This window comes from Amblyomma mixtum, chromosome 9 (genome assembly GCF_055824585.1).
Source record: "Amblyomma mixtum isolate Tamu chromosome 9, ASM5582458v1, whole genome shotgun sequence".
Classification (NCBI taxonomy): Eukaryota; Metazoa; Arthropoda; class Arachnida; order Ixodida; family Ixodidae; genus Amblyomma; species Amblyomma mixtum.
Window position 1 is genome coordinate 22,260,108 of NC_143020.1, and position 25,181 is coordinate 22,285,288.

A 25,181-nucleotide genomic window follows, 5' to 3' on the forward strand; every position below is an offset into this window, starting at 1 on the left:
CTTGTTCGCGGAGACCGGTTTTCAGGCGCTGAAAGCAGGTACCATAAGTGAGAATCATAATGAAAGACTTCACTGCCCCAGGGCCTTACTAGTTCCGCAGAGCATGTATATTTCGCCATGACAAACTGCAATCACCCCCATTTGGGAGAGTCGAGCATGCCGTAGCACAAGAGCGATACGTCGCGCGAAGATAAGCTTTCCCGCCGCATTACAGTGGCTGTTTCGACATCGGTGCTCGCCATGTGTGAAACGCTGTATCGGCTACTCGCTGACAGATGTCTAAGCTGAATTCTTGGAACCAAGGGGTGTCTGCAGCTGTGTGTATTCGCGAACTCCGTCCTGAAGTGGCCTTCACGTGATAACTCGAATGATTACAGTGCTGTTGACCGTGCACGCATCTTGGGCAGTTTTAGCATTACGGCGTTAAGGGTCCCGTGCGGCAGAAAAGACGGCGTCGTCTCCTTTTGCCACGGGCGAAAAATCCTCAATAAAGAAAATAAATAATAAAATTCAGGAACACATCAAAGTATGCTCGGTGTGAAGCTCTATTTCTACGGGAGGTCCTTGAAAGCAAAGAAAATTCATGATAAGGAAATTGGGTTCATTGTGGTTTCGGCGGGAATCGAACTCAACACCATCGAAGTGCGAGATGGGCGCGGTACCCATACGCCACGAAGGCCCTTTTTTTATTGCATGGAAATAGTGCCGAAAAGAAAAATCTATGTATGCTTACGCCTCAAAACAGCAGGCCATCATACACCCGCATGACCCACCTTCCAAAACATCATATATCTTGGAGGCACACACATGCATCCAGGTAGGGGAGCCAGCTAGGCGGCTCTACCAAGGCAGCATATACTCCCCGCACCTCGTTGGTACAAGCCTAACAGGTGAGTCTAGAGAATGCGTTTGCCCTCTACATTGTGAAGGGCCTTTGAGAAATGTACTGACGCGTTCATGAGTAATTATGAGTAGGTTAATTTGAAATTACGTAGTTAGGTAGATGAAGCAAAGAGGGTGCGATAACGCTTTAGGTACTCTTAAAGGCGAATCTGAAACGTCCCCCAAATTTTTTTACGGTTTTTGTTGTTGGTATGTGCCCAAACTGTTGTGTGTCGCATTCCCGCGTTGATCTCGAAAAGGCATTGACTTATATGAGCACAGGAACAACGGGGTCTACGGACGCAACTTTTTTTACTGCAAACCACTAAAATGGTTTCACCAAGATTATCGAAACATGCACTTTTTTTATCGCCGTTATCTATTGCAAAAGTTGAATTATTAAGCTAGCATTTGCAGCAAAAATGTACAACATTTTTTCTTCAGCCATAGCTGCTAGTGGCTAGCCTAATTGGGATTTGCCCAGTGACGAAAATCCCGGCTTGCTTTTATCGGTTTTCTTCACACGGAATAACATGTTGTCGGCTTTTGTCATCGCAATCAGTTGCATCTGGTGGCTCTCTCAGAACACAGTATTGCTCTCTCGTTCAAATTGTGAAGCTAGTCGAGACAGACGGCGGACACCGGTTTTTCGCATCTGCCTTTTTTTCAATGCCTGCTGATTTTCAGCTGCGGTCAAAGAAATATGCAGAAGGTGACATGCAGTTCAGTGCACTGGATGCTCCGGCTAGCTGGAAAACAGATGTGATGCCTGGCTTTAGAGCCTAAGTTCAAAGCCACCGTTTCATTCAAATATGGGAAGCCCACAAAACCAATTATCCTATAAACGCGAAAGGACAGCGTTCGATCAGTGATGTACCAAGGTCTTCGAACTATCACAGCTGTCGCAGCGAGAAAATAGGCCTATAACGATCGTACACAAGTAACCTCCACATTACAAAGGCAGCAAACGAACGATTTGTTTGGGAGCAACTGTAGTGAACCAAAACACATTTGTAACGAGTGTAAAATATTTGCCAGCCTATCTACAGACAATGCAGGAGAACTTAGTTTGCCATGCGAGAAATATCAGACGAACAGAAAGCGACGCATCTAGGGTGTTGATATAGTTGTAACGCTTTTTTTTATCTACTACACACAAAGCATTTCACGTTTTAATTCTGTGTTATTCATGGCTTCAGCAGATGCTGAGTCCTGTTTTTGCTCCTCGTTTTCCACGATTAGAAAGAAAGGTGTTTCCGGAAACAAAGATAAGGCTAGGGCGGCAGTGGAAGGTTTTTACTCTGCAAAACAGCAACGCAGAGCTAATCGTTTTACGTACTTTACTTTTCCACAAATTTGCCACCATTATTGAACCAATTCTTTAGGTTGCGATTCAGCTTTTTGGTGCTGGAATCACAGAAGTAGCTCGCCTACCTTGTAAAGTTCGTAATGAACGCTCTTGCTAACTCGAATTATCAGCGAATGGTTTTCTTCCGAGATGTTCTTTCAGATGAATAAACGAATGAAAATTACAGGGCGCCAGGTCCGCGATATTCGGAGCATGGTCAAAAATCTCCTTTATTAATCTTGCCAGAAGCAAGCTGGTGGCGTGCACGGTATGGCACACGACGCTGTCATTAAGCAGGCGTACGCCACTCCTCAGCAGTTATTATGTTCAGTTTACATGATCTGCTACAACTATTCTAAGTTTTTCAATGCGCAATACAATTAATAATCCTACAAGAAGACATGATGTTGAAGTTCATGAAATATGCCTCGGCGTCACCTGCCTAATCAAGAGAATCAATCTTCGATTTTACAAAGACTGTCCCCGGTAACAACACACGGCCTCCCGCATTGGCTTTCCTTTTGTAGATTCATGGCACCACCTCACTATATTCTGTCGATTCTTAACATCATATTAAAGAACATATGGGATAGTGCGGACGGCTGCAGGTGTTCAGCCTCTGGTGTGCGTGGAAGAAGCTTATCATGGATCGAGCCTGCATTTGACGGGAGTCTCGATCAGTTGTAAAGTGTGTAAAAAGTAATTTGTGTAAAGTATAAAGTGTGTAAAATGTGATTTGTAAAGTGTGCTACTCTCTTAGGCGCTGGTGGAACTCTGTAAATAGAATGAGAAAGGAAAGCTTGCGCTTCAAAACGAATGGTTATTGCCAGTAAACATCGACTAGCTTCGCCACTCATCGCTTGTAGCACGGTGTATTTTTACTTTCCGGACAAGCCTTGTCTTGAGGTATGGTACCTTTATGCTTTAAACATTAAGGCATGCTGCATTTCATTCAACACGAGGGCCCGAGTATTGCCTTCCAATGGTTCAGAACCGCCCAAGGCAACTTACACCATGCTTTATTCTTTGTTGTTAGAAAACTCACTAGCTATTAAGGACACTATCACCGCAGCAGTCGAAATGACGGAAATTCTTCACCTTACCTCAATGCAGGTCGTTTTTGTACGCTGCCATAATCGACAACATTGATTACCTGCGTAGCTTAAAGCACAATGTAGTAATAGGACAGGAAGCTCTTTATGTGCGTGTGAGAAATACTTCTTAAAAATTTAATTTCAGGGTTAGTATCGGCCATCATTGCCGGTGTGGACCCTGTCCTGGGCTTGTACAGTTCCCTCTATCCGGCGCTTGTCTACGTCTTCATGGGGAGCTCACCATACGTATCAATGGGTATGTGTTGAAGCCGATAGTATATCGCTCCGAGAATATTGTGAGATTTCTGAATATATCTTTTTGTATACATGAAAACATCCCTCCTTGATAACAGAAGCAGGAATGGTGTTGACCACTTCAGCTGGCGTTTCAAACCGGTGCCTCAAATCTTCCTATGCATTCAAGTTCTGCCGAATAATGTCTTTTCTCAGCATCACTTCACAATGTGAATGATCGTACAGACCACTTGACAGGTTTACTCTGGCCATTGGGCTGGGGCATAGGTTAAAAATTAATGAGCTTGAAGCAATAAGTGGGAAAGCGACTTGAACTTGTCTGCGCAGGCCAGACACTAGCATATCTAGTGTAGTAAGACGGTAGATTCCAAGAGATGAGTTCACTATGTATGTTCTTCTTTATTGTAACTCTTTGATATGAGCTTGACAAGCACAGAGATTCTCAACACGTTATCTCGCTAAATTTTGAATATCGAGCAGCTTAGAACGCCTGCACTAAAGCGCGAGTTTCACAATGATAGTATGAAATTTTAACACGGGCTGCGGAAACAAATGGGACATTAACAATCGCATGCTTTCTTCCACGCCACAAGATATTCTTGAACTTTCTCTGCAGGCACCTTCCCGGTTACGGCCCTGATGACAGGCATCGTCGTGAGGAGGTACACTGGTGTCTCTAGCAATGCGTCGGCCTTTGAGGACGGCAGTGACGAGATGCCCATAGAAGTGTCGGCAACGGGTGTAGCTACAACTCTCACATTGCTCAGTGGTCTTATTCAGGTGAGCTGGAAGAACCGCAATTTCTTCGACGTTCTTTTGGGCGCTTCTCAATTTTCATTCAAATTGCATGTTTTAATTGATGCGCGGCCCTTGGTTAAACGGTGTGACACGCTGTGCTGGTAAAGGTTTGCGAAGCGCCGGGGTGCTGATTATGCGAGAACATTCTTGCACGTTAGGTGGTGCATAGTTTCCTGTACTCTCAGCGCATAAAGACAAACAAGAGAAAACTAACGACACGGCACTCATAGCTACAACAACTCAGATTTTTCCTATTTGAAGCAAGCATCTTACCAACGTTTTCAAAGTCCTTCGAGAGGTTTTTTTTTTTTTTTAGGGCTATACTTTTGAACAGGACCTGTGTGTTGGGCCTTCCAGCCCATAGGCAAGAAACCCTTACTGTCATTTCACTCAGCGCACTCCAAGCTGGTCTAGAGAAGAATTGTGCGGGTGGACTTTAATAGCGCTTTTAGCAAGTACTTCCCATACACTAAGAATTATCCAGTCTGACGATCAAGTGCAACGCCTTTTAAGCTCAGGTTACGAGCCTTCACTTTTGGCGTCAGTTGTCGAAAGCCTGCTACAAATGAAGAATGGCCAGCGAATAAGACTAGTGAACTGGAACAAAAACCAAGGAAAGGTGAGGTTATCCCATATTTTCAAGCCATCTCGCACAACATGCAGAAAGCGGGGAGCAGAGCTGGTGTGAAAGTTCTTTTTTCACAGCTTTAACATTGCCTGGAATCTGCAAAAGGAGGAGGAGGAAAAGCAGGGAGATTAACTGGAAGAATAATCGATTTGCTACCCTACACGCGGTGAAAGGAGTAAGGGGATAAAAAAAATGAAAGAGAAAGCAGAGCAGCAGAAAACTGAAGTCACCATGAAGTCATGCTGACTTAAAGTCACAGCCTGTCATGCAGGCAAGAAGTTCGCAAAAAGCGGAGCAGTGCATTGGAGGCCTTCAACGCCGACGATCGCCGGGGCCAGTGGCCGAGAATCTTCATTTCCGTCAATGGGCGTGGATCTAGATGCCCCAGCGCACGGCTGAGAGAACACTTTTCGGCACTCTATGCAAGACAGTCACAAAGAAAGTGGGATATAGTGTGGTCATACCCTCATATGGCACATGCAGAGCTATCATCAGCCTTACCGATTAAGAAAGAGTAGTGGTTGATGAAAGCTACACCAAGCCATAGGCGCACAGCAAAGTTTCTTCACGTTGTGGTAGGCCGGATGGAAGCCGGAGCTTCAGATCTGGGTCCAAGGATTTTAAACGTGGATTTGAAAATTTCCCGGAATTCCACACGGCAACCGTTATATCCTGCGCAAGTACGCGAGGCCTACCCCCTGCTTCTGATCTTGAAATGGGGATCGACACATAATCGCCGTCGTCGTGAGCAGTTCGCACGACCTCATCTGTGCGGTGATTGCCTGCTATGCAGCTGTGCCCCGGTAGCCATTGGTAGGTAATGTCATGGCGTTTGTTGGTGGCAGAGTGATGTAGTTGTCGAATTTCCGCGGCCAATTAGTTGTTCACGGGCTCTTCGGCGAAGAGCAGCTTGTAAGCCTTGGAGGGCAGCTTCGGAATCGGTGAAAGTAGACCACTGCTGAGGGCGCGCAAGATTGATGCGTTCAACGGCGACACGAAGAGCGCTGAGTTCTGCATCCGTCGAAAGATTCTCGTGAGCTATCCTAACTCTAATTTCTGTATTCCTTGCGGGAATGACCATGGGGCCTGAAGAGCTGGCAGGGTTCACTGAGCCGTCGGTGTTAACGTGCACCAATCTGCAATAGGCTAAAAGCTGAGATCACGACCATCGCTCGATCAAAGCGTCATCAGGAGCACTTTGCGAAAGACACCTAAAAGTGATCCATTCTAAACTGCTGGTAGGCAGTAAACGGTGCACATGCCACACAGGGATGTTCCTTGATGAGAGGCTAAGGGTCCACGCCAAAGAATTGGTAAGCTCCGTGGGGAGCAGCATGATCTACGGCATTTAAGAATGCCGAAACTTCAGTCTTAGGTTTGAAAAATGCAAAGGTCTTCCCTGCATTAAAGCTAATCTTGAAAAGGAAATAACTGAAGCTCTCGAAATTCAGAAATCTTCTAGCACATGTTTCTGCGTACCGTCAGTATCGCTGACAGAATAAGAAATCAATTATCTCAACTCATGCAGCTACGCCCAAGAGCAATTGATTGGGCGATATGATAGGCAGCAATTGAGTGGGAGAGAGGGCGATTAAGGAGGCGATATATTTTGTCTTTGTGTTGCATTTAGTTTTGTCGTTAGGGAAGCGTTTGTATATTTAAACAAGCGTTGCTGGAACGAAATTGTAGTTGTTAGTAGCACTATGTCTCTTCTCCTTGTCTTTATGCGCTAAGAGTACGGCTAACTGAAATCATAAATGCTAATACCAGAGTGCCTCAATACTTTTACTGGTCATGAAACTTCGCCGTCACGCTATGGGAGAGCTTTGTGCGCTGCCAGCGGCGGCCGCAGTGCGGCGCTGCGTGCAGCGGAGGGGCATCGCGGCGGCGACCGAAGGCGGCAGCTGCTGTCAGTGCGGAATAGCGTGGCATGTGTGCTCGCAGTTTTCGGCTTCTCCCTGTGCTGTGTGTCATGAGAATGTGCCCTGGGTGTGCCTGAAAGTCAGGTCAGGATGCCGCGTACTTGTTGCGTACCTGGATGCCGCTCTGGGTACAGGGGAAATGAAGAAAAAGTGTCGATGTTCTGCCTGCCCAGTGACGGCGACCGACGGCTATAATGGCAGCGCCATACCACGCCAAGAAACTTCTGGCTTCAGTTTTGACTCCCCGCATGTGCGTGTCTGTGAAAAGCACTTCGATGCGAGTGACATTGTGCGTGCACATCAATGGGTAGTTGATGGCGTGGTGGTGACGTCGCAGCGCGATGTGCCCAAACTTTCGCCGGATGCCGTGCCAAGGATTTTCGAAGGCCTCCCTGCGTATTTGTCAAATCCGAAAAAGCGCACAACTCACTCGCCTCGGCAGCTCAAGGTTACCAAGCGTCGCCGGGAGCCGTCAGCTGATCTGGAGAGCTCTGGCGCTGCAGCGACGATGTGCTCGAGTTCGACGGGCGCAGATGCAACGGAAACTGGCGCAGGTAATGAAAGTAGGCATGCGTGTGCCTTGTTGCTTGCGTGCTGATTGCATGTACGGCGAGCGGGAGATCTATGAGTGATATTTTCCCTTCTTTCTTTTACGTAGGCACTGAGGTGAACGGAAACGGACGTGTAGACGCCGCCTGTCAAACGGAGGGAGCTGTATGCAGCTTCTCGCAGCTAAAAAACTTGAAGGCACATATCCGTTGCTTGGAGCAACGACTTCAGCGCTGCCAGCTGAAGCTCGCCAGGGTGGCAGCTCAAGAGGCGAAACACCGAAAAACTGAACTAAATTTGCACAAGCTGTCAAAGCGTGAAAAGTTAATTTTTGACCAGTGTTTAATGAAAGTGAACGCGAAGTCGCAAAAAGCAGTACGGTATGCTTCAAATAGATAGGCACATTGCTCAGCGTTTTATTTATTGAGATTTGTACATTTTGCCTGCTTCGCTACGAAAAAAAAAATCTTTGCCAACAGGTACAAGAAGGAATGGCTTCATGACTGCATGCTGCTGAAGATAAAATCGACATCGGTGTACATATTTCTTCATGAAAATGGGCTTCTTCCCCTGCCACATCCTCGCACGTTGTACACTTGTTTGAAGAATCTAAAAGCAGAGTTTGTATTTCACAACAATTTTTTTCATATTTTGAATAAAAGGAAAAAGTGAATAAATTGAATAAAAGGGAAAATAAATGTTTACAAGTAGCGTGTATATAGGAAATAGCAAGGCGTGGTCGCGAATGACAACCATTGCACTTTGTGGGAGACATTAAGGCTGGTCCGAGTCTTTAAAGTGCCGTGGATCGGCTACTGAAATTTGCACTAAATGCTTTAGGGAAAAAAACATGTTTTATCAACATTGTGTGTTGCATAGCATAAATAACATGCTATAATTGCCATCAAAATTCTCGTTCTAAAGCTAGATGTCATACTAAGTCCCCTTAATCATCGTTTACCCAAATTTCCTTCAAGTAGTGCGAGCACTTCCACCAGACATACGCCTTTCTCTACGCGAGCAGGCATAGCCAGGGGCGCCTGTGCCAATTTCCGGCGCGAGTATGCGCGCTGCGCCTCGTACCTTAAACGGTGAACGGACACGCCAGCCCCGCTCCATCGGACCGGCAGGTGATCATCTCTGTATCTGAAATACTAGCCAGCATATACCATGCTAGCGCCTGTCTTATTTGTTTTTTAAATAGGGACTAGTATTTCGCGAGCGAGGCCCGCTGGCTTCCTGCGCAATCGGTTGCGTGCGAATTTGCCGAGTGTTACAGGGTTCGCCGGCCGCCAGTGCGCTGATAAACAGTTTTATTTTTCTCTGTGCCTTCACCTGCCTGGAAACACATCCTTCTCACAGTAGTATCACTCCGGAGATGTATTTATTTGAATTTTTCAGTTCTGTCGTAGGCCGCAGAGCGCCAGCGCCGGATTCACTCCGATGCCCCCCGAATGGCGAGGGCGCCCCTAGCGGCCACTCTTGTCGCTATATCAAACTTTCGTGGGAGTTTCATGACCAGTAAAGTATTGAGGGACTCTGCTAATACTCTTCAGAAGAACACGTCTTCGAACCGGTCTGAAGCGAGAAGATTTGGGTGTGTCGTAGGAGCATTAGCCATCATCGCATGAAGCCGACGTGGTGGCTCAATGGTTATGGTGCTCGGCTGCTTACTCGAAAGGCTCGGGTTCGATCCCACCCGCGGCGGTCGAATTTCGATGGAGGCGAAATGCTGGAGGCCCGTGTACTCTGCGATGCCAGTGCACGTTAAAGAATTCCAGGTGGTCGAGATTTACGGAGCCCTTCAATACGGCGTCTCTCATAGCCTGAGTCACTTTGGGACGTTAAACCCAATAAACGTAACCTAACCATCATCGCATGATTGAAGACGCGTATGCTGGTGGCCGTGGGACTTGACCAGCCCAGATGGATTGAAGAGTCTGCGCGCATGATTAAGCGCTGTACGTTTCCTCCGAAAGTAAACAGCTAAACCTACTTGAAACCTGTCGACATGATGTGAAGAGAAAGTTAAAAAGAGTGTGCTGAGCGCCTGTCCTAACACTTCGCTCCATTCCCAATAACTGTTGTGTCAGCAGCGTGTGCCTAGCCGCAAGAGCATACCTTTTTACACCTATCCACTAAATCACATGAAGTAAAAAACCACGCCCTACAACAACACATGGAATACATTACCGCGCTCTCAATGGCGATGCACAGTGCTGCTGAACCTTGCCGTCGAAATAGAAAAACTGCATTCATTATTTCGCCTAGGATACACGCACTGAAATTGTTTGCTTTCGGCTAGTGCATAAGCTTATCGATCCAGAAGGCAAAGATGGGCATAGTTAAATGCATACATTAGGGCCAACACAGTTCGAATGTATCGGGAGTGAGATGAAGTGAGTTAGTTTAAAAACAATGCTTCATACTAGTTCATTTTTCCCGCAGTCACTGCAAAAGTTACTCACATTTTCGCTTCAGCTGCAGTATACTCGTAATACTCGTACTATTCAGTATTTTAGTTTGCTCGACCACTTTGTTACTCAACATTATATACAATCTCGTCCCGCAAAGGTGAGTCATCCTTTTACGCCCATCATCGCTGAGGACGGTATACATTCCTCATGTCGTTACACTATCGAAACATACTTTATTTACCTTAATCACCCCCCCCCCCCCCCCCCCCCCCGCCAAAAGGATTTCTAGAACGTTTGTACGGGAACCCTGCGGACCCCTTCTTGTGCGAGGGCGACAGTGGAGCCAGCCCGCCAAGCACGCCTGCTCACTGTGTAGTCGAGGTCGGAGCTATCGGAAACTTGCGGTGACGCGGAGCCCGTGGCGCGATATCCGGCGTTTTCTGTTGCTGCAATCCGGTACGGAGCGGTGGTTACGGCAATGAAATCACTATTCATTCATGACCCTAGGTTGTGTTCTATAACTAAGATTGCGGCACCGAAATCTGCTGAATCAGCTTTTCTTAGTTATTTCTGCTGTTTGTACATGGAATATGCATGTAATGCTTGCCATCAGATACTCCTTTGTTTTTCTGGTTCCTGTTGGTCAAATTTGATGGGTTGGCTTTGGTTCTGACGTTTGTGGGGCTGGTTTCGCACTTGTTGAATATTGTTGCCCTTGCGCTCTTTACACTGGATATGCTTCATGACGTTGTCTTTTATTTTTCGTGAGTGCAGTTTTGGGTCGCTTTAATCCGTTCTAAAGAGTGATGAAATTTTCTCTGCGGTAATTTTGGGAGTTGTTTCCTGCAGCATCTTTAATGCCACCCGATCTGTCTTTTTTGCAAGTTATGTTCATTGATGTGAAACTTTGTGCAACGGGCCAAGGCCTTCTTAGTCTTTTAGCCTTAGCCTTATACTCGTCTTACGCACGGTCCGAATATTAAAATAAGCGAGAAAGAAACGAACAGGTTCAAGGGAGGTTCTCTTTAAAGAAATCAGCGAAATATTCATAATCGTTATTGCAATGTTGCGATAACAACATAGCAGACGCCATGAAAAGATTAAGATTATCACGACGTATATACAGGGACAGTAAAGGCAATCATTATAAGGTATGCCAAAGCAGTAATGGAAGATATCTCTGTTACAAGCGGGAAGTTACAAAGGAGGGAGAATCTCTTATTAAGTATAAAAGGCAATAGCAGTGATTCGGAAGAGCTGGAATATTCTTCACGAAGCGAATCTGTACGGAACTTCTTCCCCGCCTGTGAATGGCTGCCGACACTCCGTGGGTAGTGAGGAAAATGATCGGCTATGCCTGGCCTACGCGAGGATGGCATCAGGGCGGGCAGCTCCCTTCCGAGACGTTCGGTCGACAAGATCTCCTCAAAGCGCCCAGTACAATGGTCCCCCGTTTTAACCTTCACCAAGGGGCTTGAGGTCATTATCTATCGCCCACTATCAACCCTAATAGCTTGGTCCTTACCCGTGGTGTTCAAGTAAATGTCAGCAGAAAGCTAAGAGCGGTTATAGCAACACGCTAACGTTATTACGAAGTCTCGCAACGCAGCTTGCAAGCAAAGTACTGCTCGGCAAAGCCAAAAAAACTATGGAGAGCAATTTTGGATTGCTACCAGTTCCTTGCGTACCACATAATTTGGAGTCGCTACGGCTGTATCGTAACCTCTATTCGTGCTTAATTCGGGCAGGTCACCATATGGCTCTTGCGGCTGGATCGGCTGGCGGCCATCATATCTCCCGTCATGGCGGAGGGCTTCCTCACTGGCTGCGCGGTCACAGTTATTGTGAGTCAGCTGCCATCGGTTTTCGGCACCGTCATCGCACCCAACAATGGATTCTTCGGGACACCCATGGTAACGACGACACACTGCGCTGATTATTCTTCCTATACGCCTTTCTATTTATTTGTTGTAAGTGCATTACGAAGTTCAGATAATACTTCTGCTAGTAGCTGGCTGTTTCATGCGCCGAGTGATCGATAAGCGAAATTAAGTTAACCACAAAAGGTCATTCTCTCCAGAGCTATGCGGTATTAAATTATTCGGTGTTTTATACTCTGCTAGGAAACGTTTTTCGTCTATATCTCTAACACCCTTGTGTTTAGCAGCAGGCGCACCTCGGCCTTGAAAACGACCATCAGCTACATAGTCCAGACAGTACTTTGCCTTACGGGGCAAAAGAAAACCCCAAAGTTTTGCTTTGTTTGGCTGAGTAGTCAAGGCGTGGTCGCAGGCGTCCACTGAAATATTGCGGATAAAAAGGCCCCGGCCACCGTTGAGTGCGGCAACATACAGTCTCTACTCTTTGGGGATGTGGAGCTGGCAGGGATGGGAACGGCTGCGGGCGTCAATCCTGTATACTGTAAAGACACGAATGGGTAAAAAATATCTGGAAACGATGAAGGCTCCGCTGCTGCTTTTTTGTGTAAATGATAGGCCCCGCGAGGGAAGCTATCACTTAGCGATGGTGTTCTCGTTGGCGTACTCCAAGCGCAGAATGTGTTCATCGTATGGGGCAGACGAGCAATCGCCCTTTAGTTGACTTGTAGTCATAGCCTGGCGGATGTAATACCTGCGACACTTTCGGAAATAAACTTCAATGGCGAAGACACTGAGCACAGCAGTCAAGTACACGCTTTTTTAGTATACGCTTACTTGCATTGCCTAAGTTATTCCTGCTATGCGTAGCCATTTGCAAACGCTGCTAGCTTTGTTGGCACTTACTTTGCTTTCCGACAGCAAAAACTAAAAAAATGGCCTCATCACGAACGACCTGCAAGCAGAAATGTTATATCCTCGTTTTCTCGCGTTGCCCTGCAAGAAATCGCTACTTTGATTTAGAAGTGCGTGAATGATGTGCACACAAAATAAAATTAGTAAAGTCACGCCGCTCTTATCCATTTAATTTTCTTTTTCTTAATTGAAAAGAGCCAGCTGGAAGGACACATATTCACTAGTTAACAACATGGCCTGTTACAAACTAGCTCGACATTGTGCTGCTGTGCAAAGTTTCATTTTCGTTATGCGCGCAGGTTTTACACTGTTTTGAAAATCCTCGGTTGATCTCTCGGCGTTGTAGTCTGCAGTTAACGGCGAAAGGTGGTTTCCGGAACGATTTAATTTCTTATTTGAAACTACCTGTTGTGATAGTAAACGCCGCCGGTATAGAGTTGTGTTACTAACCACGCACCGCACCTCACGTGGAACTTCAAAACCATACCAGCGAGACAAAAAAGCAATTCCATGTCAGACACAGCGCAAATTGCAGAGCCAAAACACCAAACACAAAGGGCTTGCGTTACGTATTTTCAAACTATACACTCATGTCAGTAACACGTTTTGTCCAAAACCGCAGCGATTATAAATATGTCTTTTTCAATTACCTTGTCCGTAGGTAAATACGCAGAGGTGTATCAGTCTGCGTGTCATGCGATGCATTGTCATCTCGGCTAATATTTTTCTGAAAACTAGCTCTCTAATTTACACATTTAATAACCTGCTTCACCTTGGGAAAACAAACTAAGAGATAAGCAGCAAAGGATTCGGTGCTGTTTACTGTAGCTTACAAGTGACCTGAAAAATGCGTTGTCAGGGCTTAGATCCTCATGCTACCGTTTTCGAGTGCATTCCGGTGAGCCACATTGTATGGTAGATGTCAGAAAAGCGCAGTGCTTCTACGTTGTTGACATAACATGACGGGAACAGCATCTCGGAAATGTTATCAGAAAAGATACGTACATAATGTAGACAAAAACAGTTGGGTAAAATTTTGAATGGCCATTTAAAACCTGCTCAGTAGTGATTTAAGCGGAGCGTGTTATATCTGCTAATACTGCTCGGGAAGACATTTACTGGCTTTCTTACCTAGAATCTCGTACCAACGCTATGGACAACGGTAGCGAAATACGTTACTGGAATTGCTACAAATTTCCCCTCTAGGTCGGGACAGCTAATCACCTATGAAAGCGGACAGATGAGCACAGACATCACCTATTGCTTCATTTTGCCACCTGTATGCTACTACAAAAGTGTCTCGCGCATTTCATGCCTTCTGTTTGCTTGCCTGCTGCAGACCGTCTACCTTGTGGCGAAGAGCGTCGTTCGCAGCAACCTGGTCACAGCGTTGCTCTCACTCACCGCATTCATCGTCCTGGGTGTTTCCAAGGGGGTGATCGCACGCAAAATGAGGCGATTGACTGCAGTTCCCTTGCCATCGGACTTGATCTTGGTGAGCTGTCTTTTACAAATGAAGTTGGAAAAAATAAACAACTCAGCCTTCTTGCAGTGCGGCACTGTACCGTTAATCAGGGGTATATTTTCCCCCTAATGCGGTTATGCAGAAAGAAATTAGAACTAAAATGGATGAGCTTGAAGCCTTCCGCACCTGTATCAGGCCGTTGTGGCGTGAAAACGGGCATGTTTCACTATTCGAAGCCCATAAAACCGTATGGTGGCTAAAGCAAATCAGTAATTTAATTTATCATCGAACACTCCTCTAGAGGAGCTTCTAGGCTGGACAAACACTGGAAAATAACGAAAGCTGTCGAGTAATGGAACGCTACATCCAAACGCACTGAGAACTTGAGAAAATGCTCGTTTGTGCCTATCCACTGCACAACGCCGATTGTCGCCTGAGCTGACCCGTTTCGAAACCTTTCAGGTGGCCGTGGCAACTGTGGCTTCTTATTTCCTCCACCTGGACACGAAATACAACGTGAAAGTTGTTGGCCACATTATTTCAGGGTAAGCGGCGCCTGCCTACTACACACGTCTTAGAAACGTCTTGCATACGTATGCGTTAAGCCGAGGCGGAAGTTGCATGCAGTTCACGACACGAGCACCGGAAACTGGGCAACGTATTAAAGGTACTTTTCCTATGTTGTGTTTTTCATCCACGCAAATGCCGCGTAAAATGCATTTTAGCGAGGAGGGATAGAAGTTTTCCATTTAGCGAAAACCGATAAGAACGTATTTATGACTGCAAAAAGAACGGGGATACCAGCAAGCAAGAGAAACTAGAAATGCGAAGACCCGTGGAAGAATGGGGCTGGCAGTAAACGCGCCGCATTGCGTACGGGAATAGGACAGCACGATAGAAAACAATTGCAAAACACTTGGTTGCTACCCCTCGCACATGACAGAAGAATAGACGCGAACATAATCGAGCGGGTTTTGGTATTCTAAAGGTAGTTTAAGCCAGCTAACCATTCCCTCAAAACTTAATTAGCAATCTGTGGTAAAAGTTCATTGCGAGAGCCTATTTCAAAACATAAATTATTGACCGTGCCTTCCTAGGAACCTATACAAGTGCCTCCCGTGTTTTTCTTGCTTTAATTGTTTTTTAAATTGCATGTGTGAATGAAAAAGTGGCAGAATATCTCGCTGTGTTATGCACAGTTTCAGGTCACTGCCTCGCAATTTAAATATAATACGCCACCATTGACTCTTCTACCCTCCGGCACATGACAGTTTGAGAAACAAAGGAGGCTGCAGTCTTCGTTGGTACAATTTTCACTTTCTACTGCGCATGATAAACTTCCCAAGGAATATATTCTCAACTGCATTTGGTGAAACATGACCTGGAGGTTGTAATGTATTTGCAACACTCTGCATAAGCGCTACATTGCTACTACCATGCCGGGCCTCAACCACACAAATTAAATGCAACGGCTACGGAAAAATAAGGCCTCTTTAGTTTACCCTGTCGCCTCTGAAGAGTGCACAAATGTTTGTGTTCTCACCAGTTGTTTTGCTTACACGTAATTGCACTGTACATGACTCCAAAAAGAGGTAGTACCCGGCGTGTCAGTGAGTTTTTAAAAGTGGCTTTTTTCCGGCATAAACGTGGCTGCTGCGGCAGAAGGGGGCAGGTGTCAATGGCAGGCTTGGCGAAAATCATAAAACAAATGATTCATGTAAACAAGTAAGCTGGTTCAGCAGTTTCTACTAGTTAACTTGGAGCATAAAATAAGTAGGCGAATTGTTACTGCCAAAACCATGCAGCCGGTCATAAGAAACAAGGCCGATAGGTCTTAGATTACTTTTATTCATGTAAACAAGTAAGCTGGTTCAGCAGTTCCTACTAGTTAACTTTGAGCATAAATTAAGTAGGCGAACTGTTTCTGCCAAGACCATGTAGCCGGTCATAAGAAACAAGGCCGATAGCGCTTAGATTTTCATGTAAACAAGCAAGCTGGTTCTGCAGTTTGTACTAGTTATCTTTGAGCATAAACTAAGTAGGCGGACTGTTGCTGCCAAGACCATGTAGCCGGTCATAAGAAACAAGGCCGATAGCGCTTAGATCACTTTTATTCATGTAAACAAACAAGCTGGTTCTGCAGTTTCTACTAGTTATCTTTGAGCATAAAATAAGTAGGCGAACTGTTGCTGCCAAGACCATGTAGCCGGTTATAAGAAACAAGGCCGATAGCGCTTAGATTTTCATGTAAACAAGTAAGCTGGTTCAGCAGTTTCAACTAGTTAACTTTGAGCATAAAATAAGTAGGTGAACCGTTGCTGGCAAGACCATGTAGCCAGTCATAAGAAACAAGGCCGATAGCGCTTAGATTACTTTTATTCATGTAAACAAGCAAGCTGGCTCTGCAATTTCTCCTAGTTATCTTTGAGCATAAAATAAGTAAGCGAACTGTTGCTCCCAAGACCATGTAGCCGATCATAAGAAACAAGGCCGATAGCGCTTAGATTACTTTTATTCATGTAAGCAAGTAAGCTGGTTCAGGAGTTTCTACTAGTTAACTTTGAACATAAAATAAGTAGGTGAACTGTTGCTGCCAAGACCGTGCAGCCGGCCTTAACCAAGAAGGCCGATAGCGCTTAGATTGCTTTTAAAGCGAAAGCTTTGCTGCCCTAGTCAAGCCAGGGTCATCGCCGCCGCAATTTTACTTCAAGTGGAGGACCGGTGGAGGTGTGGCAGCCGCGTGACATACCACAGTACTTCGCCGCAGCTGGAATCGTGCGCCACTGCTGTGCCGACCGCCGCCTTGGCAGCCGTGGCCACATGACTAAGCACGTGACCGGCCGTTCGCTGGAAAAAGGAGCCGGCACCGATCAGGCAGAGCAGAACGGTGGGGCTAAGAATTAACATGCAGAAAACCAAAGTAATGTTCAACAGCCTAGCAAGGAAACAGCAGTTCGCAATTGGTAGCTAGGTGCTGGAAGTAGTAAGAGAATATGTCTACTTAGTGCAGGTAGTGACAGCTGATTCAGATCATGAGAGGGAAATAACTAGAAGAATAAGAACGGGGTGGAGCGCATATGGCAGGCTATCTCAGATCATGAATCGCAGTTTACCAATGTCCCTCAAGAGAAAAGTATACAACAGCTGTATCTTACCGGTACTCACCTATGGGGGAGACACGTGGAGGCTAACAAAGAGGGTTCAGCTTAAGTTAAGGACAACGCAGCGAGCTATGGAAAGAAGAATCATAGGTGTAACGTTAAGAGATCGGAAGCGGGCGGAGTGGGTGAGAGAACAAACGCGCGTTATTGATATCCTAGTTGAAATCAAGATGAAGAAGTGGGCTTGGGCAGGGCATGTAATGCGAAGGCAAGATAACCGCGGGTCCTTAAGGGTAACGGAGAGGATTCGAAGAGAAGGTAAGCGTAGCAGGGGGCGGCCGAAAATTAGGTGGGCGGATGAGATTAAGAACTTTGCGGGAATATGGTGGCCGCTGCTGGCGAAGGACAGGGTTAATTGGAGAGACATGGGAGAGGCCTTTGCCCTGCAGTGGGATAGTCAGGCTGATGATGATGATGATGACCGATCTGGCGCCATATAGATGACCTGCAGTCGTCAATTATGTAAACATATGGGATAAAAATTATATCTATTAGTGGCAACCAAAAGTCGTGTGATGGAAGAGATGGAGAAATTTCTGAAGTTGTGTCGGATAACGCTGACAGGAAACACGAATGGCATAATTCAGTTTGAGTTTCAGTATATTCACTTTGGATGAGGTATTACAGACAAGGTGATAAAAGCACCTGGGCCCTTAGCAAGCTGCTAGTTAGGGCCCATGCAATAAGAGCTCATAGCGTACCCAGGCGTCAACATAAGAAAGAAAAAAGTGTACATTTTATATGCATAGAAGATATTACACAAAACTACAATGAACTGAAGCAAGCACATGCAACCAATGAATGAAAGAAAAGACAAAAGAGGATGTTCATTAAAAACGTTGAATAATACATAAATACAGATTCAGGAGTACTGAATCATTCTATACAAACCTATACAAACCAGGTAATGCACTCTTTAGTAGACTACATTCCTGCTAGAGATTGAAAGCTATTTTTATAGATAATGTCCTTTACCAAGCGAGATAAATTTGGGCTTCTTTTAACCATTACTGAAAGAGCGTTCCAGATTTTTGTACCAGTATATGATATTAATCGCCTGCTGTATGTGTTGTAAACGGCGGGTAAGTTAAAATTGTAATGATCCTCACTTCGTGTGTGCTTTTTTTGGGGGTATAAAGATTGTGGAGGGCATGTCACACCCGCGAGGCTTAAAGTGTAACCATGCGCACAATTTGCAGTTTCCCAAAGCCAAGCGTGCCCCCGATGAGAGATTGGGTGGCGCTGCTCCCCAACGCGGCGGCCTTGGCGATTGTGCAGTTCGTCTCTGCTTTCTCCATCGCCGAGTTGTTCGGGCGCAAGCAACGCCTCAAGGCGGACGCCGGCCAGGTGAGCTTTGAACTGACTGCGTGGCGCTTCTTTATGTGCTTATTGATGTTATTATTTTCGGAGCTCCACATAGAATATCTGTTGTATACATGTGCAGTCTAATGTAGTTGCCCTAAGGCGATTGATTTATTTATTGACTGAAAACATCTTTATTTGCTCAATGTTCTTAGAGCATGTGGGTGGGCCGCCTAGTCCGGTAGTACACTGGCTGTTGCTGCTGCGCTCGCCCTCCCCACCAGCCAGTGCTGACGGTCAGCATCATCGCTGAGCAGAACAGCCTCCCACGGCTCCTCTGAGGGGTTTGAAACGGGGTCAACTAAGAGATTAAATTGGCATGCCCACACCATGTGGTAGTTGTTAGCTACCTCTCCGCAGTGTGGGCACTGCGGAGAGTATAGTGTAGGGTACCACTGTTGTAACTTAGCTGGCGTTGGGTATGTGTTGGTTTGTAGTCTCCATAGTTTGTTCTCTTCTAACTTATTGAGGGATTTATGTGGTGTTGGGCGCTAAAACACGTTAAAAGGATGGTGAGGACAAATCTAATTTAACCTGTGTCGACAGACTTCCATGGTTTTAAGACAAAGAAGCAAGTTTCACTGAAAAGCGGGCTATTAAAACTTCGAAAAGTCTGAAGAATAAAACACGGGTGTCGCCACCTATTGCTGCTTCCACAAGCTATATGCCGTCTGTCAAGGCTTTTTCGCCGTGGATCCCTGAGCCTAAGCAACAAAGGCATCCATTTCGAAACAGTGGTGACGGACAGGTTTTTGGTATGGATGTCACGATTTTATATCCTGTGGCGGAAAATTTTCCAAAACCCCAATTTTCAGTGCGTCTTCTAACGCTGAAAGAACGTGAATGTTAGCTTGAAAAAGCCAATATTTTTTTTTACAAAGCGTAATAGTCCGTTGAAGTTTTTCTAAGCTACCTCAAAAACGTGCAGCCCTATAATAAACAAGCCTCAATTCTCGATTCTACTAATGCATGACCCTCAGTACAACCCAGATACTAAATTTTGTTCACAATAAAATAAAAAAAATTCAATAGCCTACTTTTAGGGAAGCAAAAACATCACATTGGCCTACAAATACGAGGTCGCAGAGAGCTGGAGGTTTTTTCCGATTACCTTCATTTTTCACGTTCTTTGAAATATGGTTACATTATCTTCCTTTCTTTATGCATTTTGCCCAAACTTTCACCGCTGATGCCAGGTGCAAATGAACATGTGTTTATATTCAGCAGCTAAACACAAACATGGTCGCTGAAACTTGATGAATTTAATTGTTTACTACCGCAAATTAACAGCCATTTAAGTGTTCGGCATTTTTTTATATACATGATGGCCTTAGCTGCCTATGCGCCATGAAACCCAACACAACACATCACAACGTGTTTTTGATATAGCAGGTGTTAAAGTGGTAAAGTTTTGCAGAGTTTTCCTTGGTAGCCTTAGTCATGAAATGAAAGCTAGCGAGTGTAAACGTTGCGAATTATTTGGATACCCTTCATCAGTTCCTGAATTCCATCGGCGGATCAGTGATAAGGGCGCTCGGCTGCTGAGCCGTATACACAGGTTAATCCCAGGCCGCTTCGATGGAGGTCAAATATAAAAGACGCCCGCCGTGCTGTGCTATGGCACTGCGTGTTAATTATCCCCAGGTGGTCGAAATTATTCCGCAGCCCTCCACTACAGGATTTACTTATGCCTTCTTCCACTGCCACTTCCCTCCGTTCTCTCATGCCGTGGTTGAGGTGTCCACGGACACCGTTGAGGTGTCCAAGACTACTTCACCTATAATTTATTTCTGACCAATCTTTTTCATTGCATGGCTCAGGTGTCCACGCAATGTAAGGCTGCTACTCTGCCTTTCTTTAAATTATCCACACAGCCAGGGAGGCTATCTGGCTTCGGCAGAGTGGAACGCTTCTGACTCGAGTTATGCAGCATGGAGGAGGGCCAATTTTTAGAGTGAAAGCTCTACTACTACATTTTTCCCAAGGTCAGCCTTCATGTGCATTTCACCTTGAGGCCCCGGAACGCGGGCAAATCACATGATACGCCAAGCACAAGCGCACCGCCGCGCTCGCTGGCTCCGCCGCTTCTTACCACGTGATTAGTAGACGGCAGGCTGAGAGAGGCACAGCTGCGCGCAATGCCTATGCTATGACGCAATGCACAATGCCTAAGGACCACTAGTATTAACTCTTCCAGTCGTCATGGAGCTGCTGTCCTTGTCCTTAAATTTCAGACTCCGGCAGTTTAGAAGAACAAGTAATGATGATGATTATGTTCTCAAGCTTAATTGCATATACCCACGGCGGGCTATTGGCTGGGGTGCATATACCGATGGTCTTACACACATCACCCCATTAGTTTTCTTTTTCGCGTTCTTCGTTCAGCGAAGATGACAATCTTCGCAAGCAATTAGAAACCATGAATTCCTTCACGTCAGCAGCATAGTGTAGATATCACGATTTATCATCTCATTACGTTCTCTTTTCTCATACAGGAAATGCTCGCATACGGCGTGAGCAGTGTCGTCGGTTCCTTCTTTATGTGTATGCCGACGGGCTCAGCGCTGGCGAGGTCTCTCGTACTCAAGGACGTCGGCGCCAGGACACAGGTGGGATATGTTCGATTGGTTCTGGACATGGCGATCTACATGGCTCTTTTCAGTGTGAAAGCCATCCTTCACGGCGTCGAACCCAAGGAAGAGTCTTGAAGCGACGTTCTTACCTTGAAGGTGCAGAAATGAAGTAGATATTACAGCTACTGGGTTTCGATCCCGGGGCGAATAGCACAGATCCTCTTCGCTGGCCACTGCACGAGAGCAATGTGCTATCGCCGCAGCGATTCACGCTTCGTGTTGCGGCGTGAATAGATAAGATTAGCTTAACCTCCATCAGAGCTTAACCGGAGCATAATGTCGTCTCCAGACGTGCCCAAGATCCAGCATAGAAAACACATAGGGCAGCCAGGCTAAACACAAGCTTTCGAACGTCTATTAATTTGGTTTAACTACGTTAAAACCATACCACTTTTTTCAGCTATCACTCGGGGCTGAGCGACCCCTGCAATGGATTCTCATGGAGATAGCAAAAATAACGAGAACAACATTTCGTAATCGAGGCGACGCTACTGTTTGAGTAGCAGGAGAAATATTAATGGAAAATTATGGACGTCGCCTGACCTGGCGAAATCCTGGCGACGTCCTAGCGACGTCCTGCAACGTCGCCTGGCACAAGGCGACATCTTCAAAGTAAAGTCTTAAAGTAAAACTAAGGCACAGCCTCTATTTTTCACTTCGACCGCACAGAGAGCAGCCGTGGTACTAGAATGAATGGCGAACGCTATACACTCTGTTCAGATTTCGCTGAGATGAGAAGCTAAAAACAAATATTGCGATATCACATTCCGTGATCAACGTCACCTGAGTGCATAGGCATGCGGCCCTCACTGCCAATCACAATATTTTGGGAGTGCCAAGTTCATTGTCCTGGCCGACATTCTCATAAAATATGCAGCGAAGTATGAAGCCAGTATTGGTGCAGGAGACACGGCTGGATTGCATCGTTTCTTATACGACGTTTCGCATCGCAAGAAGCATCAGTACACAACTGTACACAGTCCCTGTCAATGGCTTATGAGCGTAGCGTAGGCTTGAAGCGTAGCGTAGGCTTCACCGCTGCGAAAAGTGCTTTCTTGAAGCCAGTCTTGCAATACAACAAATGAAATACAAGAAATGCACAATAAAGCATGAAAAAAAAATGCGGTTACTGAGTCGTCTTCACTATCGCGCTGTCTTTAGTGCAGAACGGGGTTATTAGTTTTCAGCCTATCAGGTAGGCACCGAACTACCGAGTGTCTTTGGCTAGGCTAGAACCGGCAATACGCTGGCGGTGCTGGTAGCTGGCATTTCTTTCGGCCTCACAGTATTAGCTCTTTAGCAGGTGTACTGCACTCAATACGCAGGAGGGCAAACACCTGGCTTCGATAACTGACGCTCTTTCCTTATCGCTCGCCATATTAATATTAACCACGGCCGTATTAATAGGCGCAACTGTGTGCCTCTCTTTGCCTGGCGAAAAAACCTGACACTGATTTCCGGTGCCTCTTACAGTTCATATTGATTGCTGCTTCTCAGGTCTCTGGCCTCGTCTCGTGTTCATTCGTGGCAGTTACGCTGTACGTCTTCGCTCCGCTTTTCCGACCACTCCCAGAGGTAAGAATCCACCAAGGCAGCAAACATGTCTTCCAGTGCAAACGCGCACGTGCTTTGCTCAGCGCATCACGTTGATACTAAAAACATTCCCCACTATATCTTGTTTTCGCTACATCAGAATACAGCTAACTTCTAGAGCGCATGGTGTTGCATTCTGCGGAGCATCACTGTGGGGTTAATTTGTTTCTTCATAGAAGGTTGCGGAAAGTACTACACCAGGGTGTCCAAATCCTGTTCGAGTGAGGAAGTGCGTTGTCGGATGTGGGCGGATGAGATTAAGAAGTTTTGCGGGGATACAGTGGCCGCAACTGGCAAAGGGCCGGGTTAATTGGAGAGACATGGGAGAGGCCTTTTCTCTGCAGTGGGTGTAATCAGGCTGATGATGATAACTTTGAGGTAGCTATTTAAGTGCTCCTAGCGGCGGCACCCGATACATCCTATTGCTGACATGCTATACAGAGATTCGGCCTTCTACTCTGTGAGCCACCGTAGATGTTGTGTACTGTCAAAGGGTGCAAAATAGCTTAGAACGTCTTTGTGCTTGCGAACTTAAACAAAGATATTAAATTTTGTACACGTCAGGTTGGCACTCAGCGGTCCCTACTTTATGTAAATTGAAAGCTGCCTTCTTTACTTGTTTAGACCGGAGCATTTGTTTTCTTCAGGGGTTTGCGCTTCTATTTCAGGGCGTTCTCGGCGTGGTGGTCATAACGGTGCTTGTTCCGATGTTATTCAAGCTGCGAAACCTGCCAAGGCTGTGGATAATTAGCCGCTTTGACTTCGTAAGTACATTTTCACAAAATTCGATCTGGCATAGTATCTTGTACTACTAATGCTAGATTGACAACTGCTGCTCTTATTCTTCCTGGTTATCTTCAAGAATTCCGAACTATGTTTGCCATGTTTTCCAAACAAAATACAGATTGGGAAGGTGTACTTCTTCGAAGCCAATACAAAACTATAAACTCAAGCCAGTTCAGGCGAGTGATCATAGGCTCTATGAATTCCGTGTCCAATCTCAGCGACTTACCCTCTCTTGTCGTCGAAGCGGCGCCATTTTGGACTTTGAATCAGCACACGCTTTTGTTTTTCAGTAAAATTAAAAACTGCGCTATATCTATTAGCATGCTTAATATCTGGTGTAGAATGAAGAGAAACGATTAGCATATTTCCGACCTTCGTACATAACGACATGTGATACCGAGCGTTCTAATTAATCTTCGCCTGTGTTGACTTTCTGAAGGACAATTTCGAAGCCACAACAGCCTCACGATACCACACATGATCTTCATGCCAACAGTCCGATCCAACGTTAACAAAAGATTTAAAATATTACGAAGCACAACTCGTGAGGCACATTTAGCCATGTTTTCGGTCGCAGTATGTAGTAAGTCGAGGTATTTTTGGATTTTATACAGCTGATGCCTAAGAAACTTGAACAAAATTAAGTATTTAGCTACTGACTGGGCGGTGTAGATTCTAGTTCTTACTAATTATAGAGTGTCCCAGAAACATTTCATACATCCTCCTCTTTTTTTTTAATTCAGGCGACCGATAAGGAGTTTGGCGCTTAAATGATAGCGCGAGAAGTTAATAAAAAAATCGCATATGACCGTGTGCTCGCGCGCCACGTTCCATGGAACCACGGATGTTACGCTTGCACTGCATATTCGCTCAATTAAAGCGGGGGCTTTCTGTTTTTGAAATAATTACGCAAGGCAACTCACCGCGTGTAAGCTTCTGTGCTTTACGGTCAGGATGAACGTGAAGCTGTAGCGCTAAAAACTCGCGCAGTTAGACAGTATTTACTCATTTATAGACGGTATGCTAGTGAACAACCGCTTCATCCATGGTATATATACAAAGATCGCAGTCATCTTTTAGGACTGACTGCAAAGCTTCACTTGTGTGCACCGCTTACTACGCCGAAGAGATGTTCACTTCTGCATTGTAACATCAGAAAATAAAAAATGGCACCAAATTGCAGCATCCACAGTATAGCACTCATTCAACTGACAGGATATTTGCATGTACCTATTGCAGGCCTTGTGGCTAACCAGCTTTTTGTCCGTGGTCTTCCTGGATGTCACCTACGGCCTCTTGGTTGGGGCGTTGATTGGTCTCCTCGTTTTATTCTTGAAGCTGAACACGTAAGCATGCCATCACTTCGGTGGATTGAGCCTTAACCGAAATCTGTTTCATCGGAGCAGTTCCTTCCAGTTCATGAATTATAATTAGCGAATATCCCTCTACTGCAAAACTACCCACGAAGGTAAGGAAGGAGCTTGTTGTGAACTGCA

The 25,181-nt window shown here is 45.7% G+C and overlaps 1 protein-coding gene and 1 pseudogene across 3 annotated transcripts in view; both read left to right on the forward strand.

Annotated features, from left to right (window-relative positions):
* Positions 1–25,181, forward strand: part of LOC149328477 (solute carrier family 26 member 10-like) — a 68,877-nt gene that overhangs the window by 29,675 nt on the left and 14,021 nt on the right. For 2 of the 3 annotated variants that reach the window (XM_089562134.1, XM_089562132.1), the window contains exons 3-12: positions 3,470–3,580; positions 4,196–4,359; positions 11,642–11,806; positions 14,025–14,180; positions 14,613–14,695; positions 18,511–18,658; positions 21,169–21,282; positions 22,804–22,881; positions 23,568–23,663; positions 24,925–25,031. In XM_089562134.1, the coding sequence (XP_089418260.1) occupies positions 3,470–3,580; positions 4,196–4,359; positions 11,642–11,806; positions 14,025–14,180; positions 14,613–14,695; positions 18,511–18,658; positions 21,169–21,282; positions 22,804–22,881; positions 23,568–23,663; positions 24,925–25,031 (1,222 nt within the window). The remainder of the gene's footprint in view (positions 1–3,469; positions 3,581–4,195; positions 4,360–11,641; positions 11,807–14,024; positions 14,181–14,612; positions 14,696–18,510; positions 18,659–21,168; positions 21,283–22,803; positions 22,882–23,567; positions 23,664–24,924; positions 25,032–25,181) is intronic. The other variant, XM_089562133.1, reaches the window with a different exon arrangement.
* Positions 6,789–7,555, forward strand: LOC149328478 (uncharacterized; annotated as a pseudogene).